Below are 13,206 nucleotides of genomic sequence, written 5' to 3'. Positions count from 1 at the left end.
AAAATCTGTACCTTTCTTTACAACAGCTGGTTTGAACTTCCCTTTGGACACCACAAGTTCTAGAAGGAAAGAAAGAAATATAAACTATCTAACTGTATTTAAATACAGAAAGCAATGATCCCGTTCAATTGTACAAATTCTTACCTTGCTTCTTAACTTTTCCTTTAGGAGACTCTGGGAAAAAATTAATGATCGACAGAATATAAGTAGAAAATCTGATCGATGTGTGTCTGCTATGGTGTAATACTTATAAGCAGCTATCTTACCTTTACCTGAAGTAACTTCTAACACTGAAACTCTTACCATTGAGTTCATTTACATAACAAGTACTGAACATATACAGTTTTCAGTTAGTGTGAAGGATGATTTGGTATGTAGAGAGTCTCTTACCCGTCTTTGAGGCAGCTGCCTTGGTCTTTTCCTTTGGAACTAAGAGTGAAGAAGAATGTGTTCCGATCAGACATGAACAAGTTATATAAGTGTATCCCTTTGAATCAACACAATATGTTCGTACCCGTCTTTGTGGAGGCAGCCTTTTCTTTGGGAGCCTGTGGTTCTTCAATGGCAAAAACAGTCTGTTAAGAGTTTCCTTTCAAGCACAGTATCAAGGGTCAATAAATAAAAAATATGGCATTGAATATGAGCATTTTAATTTACATGGAGAGAATATAAGCATTGTTTCTATCTGTGTGGAAAAGTAATATTCATATTATTTGCAAGCACTCTATCCCTTTAGAGAAAGATGACCTAGTTCCAATATCAGCTACTAAGTTAGAGTTTAAGTTCTGAGAGAATAATTACCTTGAGTCGATGGAGCTGGTGCAGGTCCAGGTGCTGGTGCAGGTGCTGGTTGAGCTGGTTGAACTGGAGCTGTTGGTTGAGCTGGTTGAGCTGGTGCTGGTTGAACTGGAGCTATTGGTTGAGCTGGTGCTGGTTGAGCTGGTGCTGGTTGAACTGGAGCTGTTGGTTGAGCTGGTGCTGGTTGAGCTGGTGCTGGTTGAACTGGAGCTGTTGGTTGAGCTGGTGCTGGATGAGCTGGAGGAGCTTGATAAACTTGATAAGCTGGAGGAGCTTGATAAAATGGCTGAGCTGGAGGAGCTTGATAAAATGGCTGAGCTGGAGGAGCTTGATAAAATGGCTGAGCTGGAGGAGCTTGATAAAATGGCTGAGCTGGAGGAGCTGTTGGAATTGGCAGTGGAGATGATAAAAAAAAGTTGTAAATTCTTGGACCCAGATGACATATCTCATCATGTATTATGTAACTCTAGATAAAATCAAACAGGTTAGCTAGTTAAAATTGTATGTGACGACAAGGAGAAAAAAGTAGCTGAGGTGGTGAGCAACAAGGGACTAAACCAGGGATGTTAAATAATGTTAAAGAGCAAGAAAACAGATCAGTTAGACTTCTATGTACAATGCCTTTTCATTGCATACTTGGTAACCATGTACTGTACTTAAATGGTACTGAAGTTATAAAATATGGTGCACGAAAAGTAATTCATGTGACAGAATGTAATTGAAAATAATAAAGGGCTTTTACATGTATTTATTTTTTTGTAATCACAAGATCTTTGAGGTGAGAAGCACCAGGAAACACCAAGAGACTGCTGGGAAAAGCCACAGTAACTCGAGGAGCTGACAGACCAATAAAGGAACATAGTACAGAACAGTTTAAAGATGTAAATCTTTAGTATTTTCTAAATGGTTGTTGCTAACACTACTCAAATGTTCACACAGAGATAATCATTAGAAACCTATACAAGGCCATAAGGACATACAGTAAACAGAGGCTATGACGCAAATAACTCTCAGCCCTAGTAACTAGGGCCTGGAAGTTTTCCTGGTGTAGTCATATGGTCAGGAGAAACTCTTCGCCCAAATAACAGCACAAAATGTCAGGCACATTTAAATATTGTTAATGTTGACATTAAATGCCTGATTGGCAAGAATTAAAATAATACCAAATACCTGTCATAGTTGTAGGTGGAAATGGATTGTCTGTGAATATATGATGCACTGGAAGATAAATGGAATCAACACCTTTTCAGTCAAGTTTGAGAAGGATATATTACACTGCACATGTACAGGACTGTATTATACTGCAATAGAAAAGTGACATACAGTATACAGAAAAACAAATACCACTGATATTGTACAGTATATTCAGGGGGTGCTTTAGAGCGTTAGTGTATACTTACAATACCAGCCAGGAGATGATGATGGCCAGTAGACTTGTGTGGGTTGACAGGCGGGAACTGCAACATACAACAACGCACATTCATACAGAACCTACATACGTTATGATATGTTTAATGTATTCAAGAACCTTTCGCTTGAAAGAATGCTTTATTAAAGTGCATGTTAGAAAAACAACATGCTCAAAAGGTGGTCTGATTCGTATCTACTGTATGATCTCTCTCATTCTTGCATGTTCTCTTGTACTGCTGCAATGTGTCCTAAGATGACACAGTGCTACAGAATCTAAATGTTTTATCTCTACAAATGTACCTGGCGCAGTTGCAGGTGCAGGCACCCCAGCATCTACATGTTGAGACTCTGCAATGTGATAAAAAAGAGGTGTTGGACAAACATAACACAAGTACCTTTACAGAAGGACTGTTAAAACCACGGTGTGATTATTGCATGACTGAGTTACCTTCCTTTGTGGCCTTCGCTTCCTTTTTAAGTCTTAGTTCTAAGGAGGGAAAGGGAAACGGTACGGTACAATGGGGTTACATCTGATAGTTGACTTTGAAGTCTTTTTCCACCTCAGCCGCTCTAAAGACCTTCATCTACCCACTATAACTGATGAATGGTGGTAGGCACTGAGAAAGAATACCTTTTAATCATCGAATATACTTTTTCCTCCATCTAACTACACAGAAGTATGTACTGTTCTGCAGTGTACAGCCAAAGGACATTGAGGAAGATTTGAATATATGTTTACATATACACGGCTAAGTCATTCATCTTGGGCTTGTACTGTATTTCAGAATGTCTTACCTCTCTTCCTGATCGCCGCTTCTAATTCCAATTTCCTTGCAGCCTCTGGTTAAATGACATAGTTGGAGTTACAGAGATTCAGCCACACATGTAAAGTGATCTTAGAATATTTACATTTATTCATTGTTTCGTTTTGTTTTGTTTTATTCAAACAACTTGCAAACAGCGTTTCCCTGTTATTCATTTGAAATGCAGCAATATAGTAGGCTATTGCATAAGGTCACTTGCCGTTCATCTTATAGACATTTTTCATCTGCTATTTCAGAGATGTTATAATGAGCTGCAAACGGAGATGATTCCTACCTCTCCTTTTTGGCTTCTCAACTGGCCTGCACATGTCACGCTCTTTATGACAGAAAAGGGGAAAATCAATAATGAATACATGTCATTGATGTTCTTCTCATATATCGAGCAACTATTACTTTCAGCTTGTTTCTTCCTTACCTAATATTCTGTATGATCAACATTCAAAATACACAGTAAAAGTACAGAAAACACATAGTTGTCACACAGTACCTCTCTTAGCTCTCACTACTGGTTCCTTTTTAGGGGGCTCTGCCTCTGAAAATGAAAGCAGAATACATGACATAAGGGAACATTGTATCCGCATTCTTGCTTTGCACTGTAGTTGCATGCCAAAGATAGACGCAAGCTTTTTGAGAACACGTTCAGGCATGTATAGCTGTTTTATAATAAAACCATATTATATATTTTTTAAATTATGAAAATGAAAAATGTGTGAACATTTAAATAGCTTAGATCATCATTGGCATTATTATATTGAACAGCTAACTACTTATGTCAAATGTAGCAAAGAGGTGAAGCAGATAAACCATCAAGAATATACAATTCAATCTTTGTTCCATCTTTAACTTTGAAAAGATACCTGATCAAACCGGAAGAGAATGAAAGACCCTCCACTAGTATAAAGATCAACAGATTTGCACTAAGATTGAATTGGTTCATCCGTCGCCTCTAGTCTCTATGCTACTTTCAAAGCTACTTTCAAAGCAATATTATATCAGCTTCACAACACATACTCTTCCTGTCGGGAGTGGCCATTTTAACTGTGGATGACAAAATTGGTGTAGTCAAACAAGTCACAAAGTTCAGTTTTGAAAAATGATATTATTAATACATTTTAAATTAGGCTCGGACTCAGCTAACACATATAATATGAATGTGTTAGACCAGTATTCAATTTTGATTGTCTTTAACCTTTTATCTTACTCTGAAAAAGGTAATTTCAGACAAGCAATAGGACACTTGAGATTCTACAAAGTAGAGTGCATACTTTATGATGCAATGCTCATATAATGTGCCTATCTAGCATAGCGCTATGAAACAGAAAACACATCGGCGCAATGTATAGATATAGACATACTGTATCCATCACCAATGTAGATTTGCCTCTTTTCAAACAGCAGGGGCCAGCATTGTGCCTATTGCAGCAAGCTTCAATACTGCCATGCTCTCTGAGGTCTCAACGTACTTCCAGTTACAAACATGTTATTAAGACAAAAACACACTTCATCTGAACACTTCAAGTGAAATCTTACAAAAACATGCAAAAACGTGAAACCAGCGTCACTGGTGCATATCATTTACAGCATACATGGATGCATCACAGTTTACAGTACTTTCCATAGGGCATTCGAGCGATCTTTTGGTTTCTGGTCCAACGCTCTAGCCGCTAGGCTACCTGCCGCCCTACACATTTTTACACACTGAGAGTTACATATTGAGAGTGCTGCTCTGGGCATGTTAACGGCTGTGCATTCCTGTTCCTCTACTTCTATATAAGCTCTTACTTCAACAGCGACCAACACCCTCCGTAGGGAGCAAGAAGAGATACACTACTGTGCTGCTATTCCTAACCACACGAAGGATAAAGTGACTCTAACATACCTTCCCTGGCTAATTCCCTCTTGACACTTTTAGCTATATGTCACAGATATACCGGCAGTTAGTGAAATGGACCCTAATGCGTGGCTTATCTAAACCTTTCCACTAGATGGCGACTTTGAGAAGCAAAACCAAGGAAACACCAACCATATCGCAATATGAAGTCACTGAGGATTGTCATTACTGAACTTTTAATATATGTTTGGTAGAAACACTGCAAGTTGTAACAATGGACTTCGCATTACTTGAGAGTTAGCATGTCAACAACACCATTTAAGCCACAAATGGAACTCACAACACGGATATCGCCAAACCAAACTTTTAAGTATTGCCAATAGACTCATGAGTCAGAAACAGAAACAGATGTTGAGTCTACTACACAGAAGATCCTCTCAAAGTCAGAGGATACTTCTTGCCATTTGTAAAGCTTCTCTCTACAGCAAGTTCTACATTCAAGATGAATTCAAGACTAAAGAAAAATAACATTTGATTTGATTTGATTTAAAGCAATGCAGAAAGAATCACTCCAATATTTGTCATATACAAATGCATCTGGCTCATAGGGGAACACAGCCCTTACTATGAGAAATAATATCAGCCGAAGATATGGTAAAGATAAAAAGGGGTTAGTAATGAATGGCTCTCACTTCTCCACAACCATGCATGATATTGATCTATTATCGGTATATTAATACCTTTCTCCTCCGTTGGCTCACTTTTGGCCTCTTTGGGCTTGGACGAATGCATACAAGGGCACACTACTGTAAAATGGAATGCATAGCTTTAAGACTACATAGAGCGGAATAGATTATTGAAATGTGCAATTCCCTATTTTTAATTGTTTCCTTTTCACTTATATTCAGATCATTACAGAACAGGCGGCTCTGATATACCTTGTTCTGCAGGAGGAGCAGCTTGCTTGACCTTTAGTTCTGAAAAAGAAGTAGATTTACTGATCAATACTAATAAATATATAAACAGCAAAATGGTCTGGTATACTAAATCCTCTTCGAAATAATCAATCAATGTAAATGTAAGGTGGAGCTCTTTTTCTTTGATGTCACACAGATATCACCTCATAAAAGACATGTGGTAATATGCTCCAAGAACAGGGGAAAAGAAAAGGTAGGTGAATCACAGACAATTAATAGAATTAATTATTCAACCAAGAGGGAGATTTTTTTTCTTGGAAAATCAATATTCATTCCCCAAAAAAGTGCTTTTCAGAGCTAACAATAAGCATGCTTCCTTCTGTAAAAGTCAGAGCTCCTGTAGCGTTTACATTATGCATTCATAAATCAAAAGGTTATGACTGGAATTAATTTGAAAAGTGGAGACAGTAAGTCACAGGATGCGAATATGACAGCTTTATTAGAAATCTGGATTGCTTGAATTTGTCAGAATTAATGTGACACATTTTGATTAAACGGCAACCTTTCACTGGAGAGATGAGATATTCACAGCGAACCTATCTGGCTGAAACTAGTGGCACATGACAAAGCTGCAGATAACAGAGAAAAGAATGGTGGTTACCATAGCGTTTGAGGCCATATGCTTAATTTGGGAAATACAATTTAAGGATACCGCAATACTTCCAGTTTGTGTAAATCCAAATATCATGCTACAGAAATCAAATCTGGAGCTGCTTCTCAGATGCTTTCGGGGGACATTGAGACTGATCTCATTGGAAAGATTTTAAACCATGTGGTCTAATACATGATCATCGGGGAGGACATATTTCAAAATACGGAGGTTTGATTGTTTCAGTCTTCTGTGAACTATACTTTCGTAGTTTGAACAGGCGTGCTAGAGAAGACACTGCGTATGTCCTCATCATCAACAGGTAAATGCTTTATGGCTGTAGGACAAAACAGGACAAATGAAACTATAAGATGATCATGTCACGATCACTGATCCGTTACACTATAAACTCATGTATCTGTTTGCTGTTCATTTGTATACTTACTAGTTTCCCTTTCTATCATATTAAAATATATGTTATTACGCAAACTGTAGTTCGGGAACATTGTCCTTCTTTCTCAACCAGCTACAAACACAACAGAACATCTAGTGTACAATAGATGCTCATTTGATGGAAACGTTTTTTCATTCCAGTTTAAGTAGAGCCTTTTGCAAGACATGACAAAAATAAACAGTTATCAACAAATGCTGTTTCGAAGCTTAAGGTCAAACCACTTCACGAGACAGAAGAAAAATTGAAAGTTCCACAGACATTAAAGGGGAATAGAAACACTTCAGGAAGTAAATCTAAGCAAGAGATGTATTCAATCCACTAATACTAAACATGTTAGCTGGCGTTCTGAATCCTAGTGTTTCCCTTCCCCTTTAACATAATACTTTTTGTCGTGGCAAGGTGTCCTCGGATTCTGAAGAGAATGAATAACTCATACAGTACACTGTAAGTGGACATCTGTACTTAGTTTAGAAGAGTATTGTGTAGCCTATAGGAGTGATTGGTATACAAAATGATCTAAATGTATGTAATGCATGTAAGCTAACGTTGTGCAAGCGAACACTACAGCTGACAAAGTCAACAAGTGCATAAACAGAACAGTATTCAATAAATACATCTTTACAAAGCCCATGTCTGCCACATCAGAATGGACAGTGAATCCATACCAGTTTTATGATGTCATGGTTCTAAGACAGTTGCAGGGCAAAGGGGAGTTGTTCGTCTCAGGCTAGCCTACAGGCGCTCCTGTAAGGAAGTCCACTGTGTGGATTCAGAACCTAGATTCCCATCTACTGCATTTTGGAGGAAATAGGACAGGGGTTCCCCACCTTTTTCTGCTCCACAAATTCATGTCAAAAAAATCATGGGACCCCAATTAGTATGTTATCTTGCCTGTTATCGCTGTGTGTTTATATTTACTCAATACTAGTCTACCCCAGGCTGCCTCAACACATAATACTGCCCTCCAGGTGTAGTCTAACAGTGTACAATACAGTTAGTTGACTTGGTTGGATATACCTATGTTCTTAATTTGTTTAAGAATTATAACACATTTTCTCAAGGGGCCCCATTTCAATATCAGGGAACCCCACATAGGTTCCTGATCCCAAGTCTGGGAACCACTACAATAGCGTATGGACAGTTCCACGGTAACAGAATGATGCTGATACTCCGATTTTTCACTTTCAAATGTATGTCAAACAAAAACCAATGATTGCACAGACTATACAACTCTACTGACAATGTTACAAAAATATATTTACTTGAAGAGCAGTGCAGACACAAAGTTTGATAACAGAAGGACGGGTCGTGCAGTTTGTGCTGTCATTCTGTTACAAAACGTTTAATCTGCACTGTTCTTCCAAGTAAATGTGTCCAATTTTCTGTGGAATTTCTCAAAAGTCGTCCTTGTGCATAGAGTTGTAATGGTTTGTTTAACTTTGCAATCATTGGTTTTTGTTTGGCATACATTTTAAAGTGGTAAAGCTAAGTAATCATTCTGTTATAGCATCATTCTGTTATAGCATCATTCTGTTATCGTGGAATTGCTCGTATTGCTGTGGAATGGCCTTGTGGTTGTGACTCGGTGACAATAACAAATACTGTGGTGGTATGGATGACGTTCTATGGCTTTTCAATTATTCAGATGTTTAGCTGAATGCAAAATGTGGTCATGCTAACACAGAAGTCTGCTAGCAAGCTCGGTTGAAAACAAAAAATATCTTTATCAAATGTCAGAATTCGACATCCTTACACGTCCTACTTGACTATATCATTCAAAATAGCTCTAGGAAGCAATACCATTGACCTAAAATATAATGAGAGGCATGGCATTATATCATCATCTAATAGCGATGAACAAGGGTTTGCATCAAAGGCCATCATGATTTCCCTCTAATACTGTAGACGATCCTGTCCTGCCTCTCCACAGGGACTCTGGCTGTGCAGAGTGTACCTCCTCCCGATAGGGACTATCGGAGAGTGAAGATGATGGTCTTTCATGCAAACACTTGTTCACCGCTATTAGACGACGATGGCTCCTGTACAATCATATGAAATTGTCTCCAGCCTATTAGATGTTTAGATGTATACCTCAGAGCCACTACAACCCTTAGCTTTGTGGGAGCTACACTGTCATTTCCAGTTGCACTCCTGTATTCTACCCGAGGTAATCTGGGCATCTCTTTTACTCTTGAAACCCAGAGAAATCTATACATTTCCATTCCAGTCACATCACATTTCCCTCCTATTGCAGATCAGTTCATTCACAGCGTGTCTCCAAATGTAAACAGAAATGGGAATGGCAATCCCCAAACATTGAGAATGGAATTATATCTTGGCTGTGTGATGAGTGTCCTGAATGTCAAATCACAATGAAACAAATGTGTTGTAGCAGTTGTGGATGGTTCAGCTGTTCTGTTTATATGTGACCATGGCCATTCTGTATGGGGTCCGATATCACTGGAGGGAAAAACATCTGCCAAGCCTCTTAGTGTAAGTATGGCACATCAAGCAGCAAAAATATTCCTTTGATCACAACTCAACCATATAAAATTATTATCGTTCTCACTGCTACCAGGTCAGATAATATGGAATTTCAAGCTGAGGTACCTCAACGGAATGCATAGCTTCTATATCATTCTGATAAAGGTTTGATTGAAGTCTTTGTGAGGGGATCATTTTTGGGGTCATATTTTAATTAGCCTATTTGAATGTTGTTGACCATTTTGCAAATCTGTTCAAGTAAACGTACAGAAAGAGTAAACATCCTTCTCCACTAAAGCTGTAAGGGTAAAGTTGAAAAATTCAAAGCCAGACCACTGTTATTGATCAGGTCTCTGAGGTAGTTAGTGGCACAGCCTGTGACACAGTCTTCAGTGCAGACATGCCAACCGCCAGACATARATTTCATATTGATAGAAAAGAACAGCTGGGAGAATGAGTAATGTAGAAGATGGAGAGAGATCAAAGAATTGTCCTAAAGCCTTTCTCTCCACTCCCACCCCCCTGCTCCTCCTACTCTACTCCCTCGTTCCCTCTATTCAAGCACTCCGACTGTACACTGTCAACTCGGTTCAATATCTGTGTAGCAATTAATTGAACACATGACATAGATAAATTGCTATGGAACATGACCCTTTTCTCTTCTTCGACCTATTTCTTATCTCCTCTCATCCTGTGTCTAACATCAACCCCCTCTTTTTATTTACCTTCGGCTGCAGGTTCTACCTCCTCGGGTTTAGGTAATACCCTCTTGGGCTCTGGTGCTAACCCCTCTCGTTCAGTGATGGGTTCTACCTCCTCCTCAGGTTTGGGCTCTGCTGTCCCTTCCTCCACTACCTCTTCCAGAGCTTCCTCTATTGTCAGTTCTGGTTCAGCAGATGTTTCCTCAGTCTCCTCCTCCTCCTCCAGTGCTTCTGAAAGGATGATCTCTGAGAATATATTCACAGCTGGAGCTAAATAGTTTTGCCAGGATTCAATGCATCAATGCAGAACCCAACTTAACGTTAGGGGATATTATACAGCTTTTGTAAGGGTCATGTCGACTTTCAATGGAATAATATGCTACTAACATCAGTAGGTTACATAACATTTGGTACACATTTGACCTCCACGAGTGAGAAAAGCATTCATTTGCATCTGCGATCTCCTCTGTCTTTTCCTCCTATATTTCACTCTCTTTAGCCTCTTCAGAAGTGGGGTTACTTTTCTTCAATGGGCGGTGTTACTGTAATGAATGCAATTAGTCATGTTAGAAAATCTAATCAGGGGTCTCTCAAGTGGCGCAGCGGAAGAATGGCATCTTGGATGAATGGATGAATGGCATCTTGGATGAACGGATGAATGMCATCTTGGATGAATGGATGAATGMCATCTTGGATGAACGGATGAATGMCATCTTGGATGAATGGATGAATGGCATCTTGGATGAACGGATYAATGGCATCTTGGATGAATGGATGAATGGCATCTTGCATGAACGGATGAATGGCATCTTGGATGAATGGATGAATGGCATCTTTTGGCAATACTATTAAACTATTAAACTATTACACTATTACTACTATTACACTATTACTAACTATTAAAGCTAGACTACAGGGACATATTAGTAAAATCTGTGCCTGTGGTGAGTAATTATGGTAAACAAATATGATATAAGATAATGAATTATAAATGCATTTCAATTTCAAAAATCATGAGTAAAATACTATTGTTTCTACAACACCTACTACATACACCGTCAACTTCAACTGCTGGAGTAAAAAATAGCTAGCCACAGTAGCTTGGTAAGTGGCAAGTTCACACATGAAAGCTGACTCTGGTACCCCCTGCCTTAAAGGGGTACTGGGCTGGCAACCCTACAGAGCAACAGCAGCTGCTATCCCCTGATCTACACAGCATGAATACAGGGATTTCTATCAGAACCCCCAGAACATGCATGGCCACACACATCTCCTCACCTGATGTAATTAATACTCATGTCTTGGTGGGTTCGCTGCCAAACCAAACCAGTGTATCATCTTGAAATAGGTCCAAATAAGACTTTTTTCGATTTATCTAAACCAGAACATTACAAAATGTGTGCCACGAACAGTGTTGGAAAAGTACCCATTGTCATACTTGAGTAAAAGTAAAGATACCTTAATAGAACATGACTCAAGTAAAAGGGAAAGTCTCCCAGTAAAATACTACTTGAGTAAAAGTAAAGATACCTTAATAGAACATGACTCAAGTAAAAGGGAAAGTCTCCCAGTAAAATACTTACTTGAGTAAAAGTCTAAAAGTATTTGGTTTTAAGTGTCAAAGTAAATGTAATTGCTAAAATATACTTAAGTATCAAAAGTAGAACTCATTTCAAATTCCTTATATCAAGCAAACCAGACGCCACAATTTTTTATGTTGTACATTTGTTACGGTTAGCAAATGAAGCATTTGTGTTTGTTTAGTGAGTCTACCAGATCAGAGAAAGAAGGGATGACCAGGGATGTTCTCTTGATTGTCACACCCTGGCCTTAGTATTCTTTGTTTTCTTTATTATTTTAGTTAGGTCAGGGTGTGACATGGGGAATGTTTGGGTTTTATCGGTTTTGGGTGGTTATATGGTAAAGGGGGTGTTGGGTGTAGTGTATGGGTTTGTGTTGAGTGTATGTGTCTAGCTGTGTCTATGTTGGTGTAGTTGTCTAGGAGAGTCTATGGTTGCCTGAATGGGTTCCCAATTAGAGACAGCTGATTTCTGTTGTCTCTGATTGGGAGCCATATTTAGGGTAGCCATAGGCTTTCGTTTGATGTGGGTAATTGTCTATGTCAGAACGTTTGTAGCCTGTTGTATGTGCACGACGTTTATTAGCTTCACGATCGTTTTTGTTTTGGTTAGTTTGAAAGTGTGTTTTGTTTCATTTTTGCCTTCTTCAATAATAAAAGAAGATGGCTTATTTTCCTACTGCTGCGTTTTGGTCCGTCAATCCTCCACACGATCGTGACATTGATAAGTGGGTGAACTAGACCATTTTCCTGTCCTGCTTAGCACTCAAAATACAAAGAGTACTTTTGGGTCTTAGGAAAAATGTATGGAGTAAAAAGTAGATTATTTTCTTCAAAATATGAATAGTAAAGTAAAGATACCCCCCAAAAACCACTTAAGTAGTACTTTGAAGTATTTTTACTTAAGTACTTTACACCACTGGTCACGAAAACAATAATGTGTTATAATATTTCCTGTTTTGTTGTGGTGGCTAATCAGCCTGATATTGGGAAAAATACAATCTACACTCTTTCTCCCTCTGTTACAGAGGGAGAAAGAATCCCATTACCCAGGCAACTACCATCTTCTTTGGTGGTTGCCATTGAAACGTAAAATTTCATTATGTACTGAGGAACAGAAGATCATATTTTGTTTTTACTGTATCTACCTGGGCCACTCTGGTTGACAATAACACATTTATTATACTCATTAATTGTACTATTGTATCACTTTATTCATACGTCTTCCATCCTTCCATCATGAGGCTTCCTTACAATCTTTATATTATCTGTGTCAAATATCATAATTTAATACAATTTTAAATATCATGGGCAGTCTTTAGGTAACAATTAATGCTAAATATATCAATATGATTGAAGGCCTTGATACCAGGAACAATTGGACTAACACCATGATAAATCCCCAACCATCACTCATTGATAAAAAAAATATATATTTTTGCGATGCTGTATAATGTGACAGTAACTCTAAGAAAGCTTTTGTTTTAAGACAGATTGTTCTATTATGGATCAGTAAAAAGTGTGTAATATTCAGACACATTTTAACGCTTATCTATATT

General features: G+C 38.4%; 1 protein-coding gene across 20 annotated transcripts in view; it reads right to left on the bottom strand.

Moving 5' to 3' along the window:
• The window catches only part of LOC111972920 (triadin), a 56,939-nt gene that overhangs the window by 24,808 nt on the left and 18,925 nt on the right, over nt 1-13,206 (bottom strand). For 13 of the 20 annotated variants that reach the window (XM_070446516.1, XM_070446518.1, XM_070446517.1 and 10 more), the window contains 16 exons: nt 10,093-10,314; nt 5,802-5,840; nt 5,604-5,669; nt 4,044-4,070; nt 3,520-3,564; nt 3,307-3,348; nt 3,004-3,048; nt 2,657-2,695; nt 2,509-2,556; nt 2,199-2,255; nt 1,969-2,016; nt 802-1,179; nt 515-556; nt 391-429; nt 145-174; nt 12-59 (listed from right to left, as the gene is read on the bottom strand). In XM_070446516.1, coding sequence (XP_070302617.1) covers nt 12-59; nt 145-174; nt 391-429; nt 515-556; nt 802-1,179; nt 1,969-2,016; nt 2,199-2,255; nt 2,509-2,556; nt 2,657-2,695; nt 3,004-3,048; nt 3,307-3,348; nt 3,520-3,564; nt 4,044-4,070; nt 5,604-5,669; nt 5,802-5,840; nt 10,093-10,314 — 1,215 coding nt within the window. The remainder of the gene's footprint in view (nt 1-11; nt 60-144; nt 175-390; nt 430-514; nt 557-801; nt 1,180-1,968; nt 2,017-2,198; nt 2,256-2,508; nt 2,557-2,656; nt 2,696-3,003; nt 3,049-3,306; nt 3,349-3,519; nt 3,565-4,043; nt 4,071-5,603; nt 5,670-5,801; nt 5,841-10,092; nt 10,315-13,206) is intronic. The other 7 variants (XM_070446520.1, XM_070446525.1, XM_070446519.1 and 4 more) reach the window with 7 other exon arrangements.

The sequence above is a fragment of the Salvelinus sp. IW2-2015 genome, linkage group LG14 (assembly GCF_002910315.2).
Source record: "Salvelinus sp. IW2-2015 linkage group LG14, ASM291031v2, whole genome shotgun sequence".
NCBI classification, from domain to species: Eukaryota; Metazoa; Chordata; class Actinopteri; order Salmoniformes; family Salmonidae; genus Salvelinus; species Salvelinus sp. IW2-2015.
Note: the sequence above shows the minus strand (reverse complement) of the source record. Positions and strands in the feature narration are given on the sequence as shown.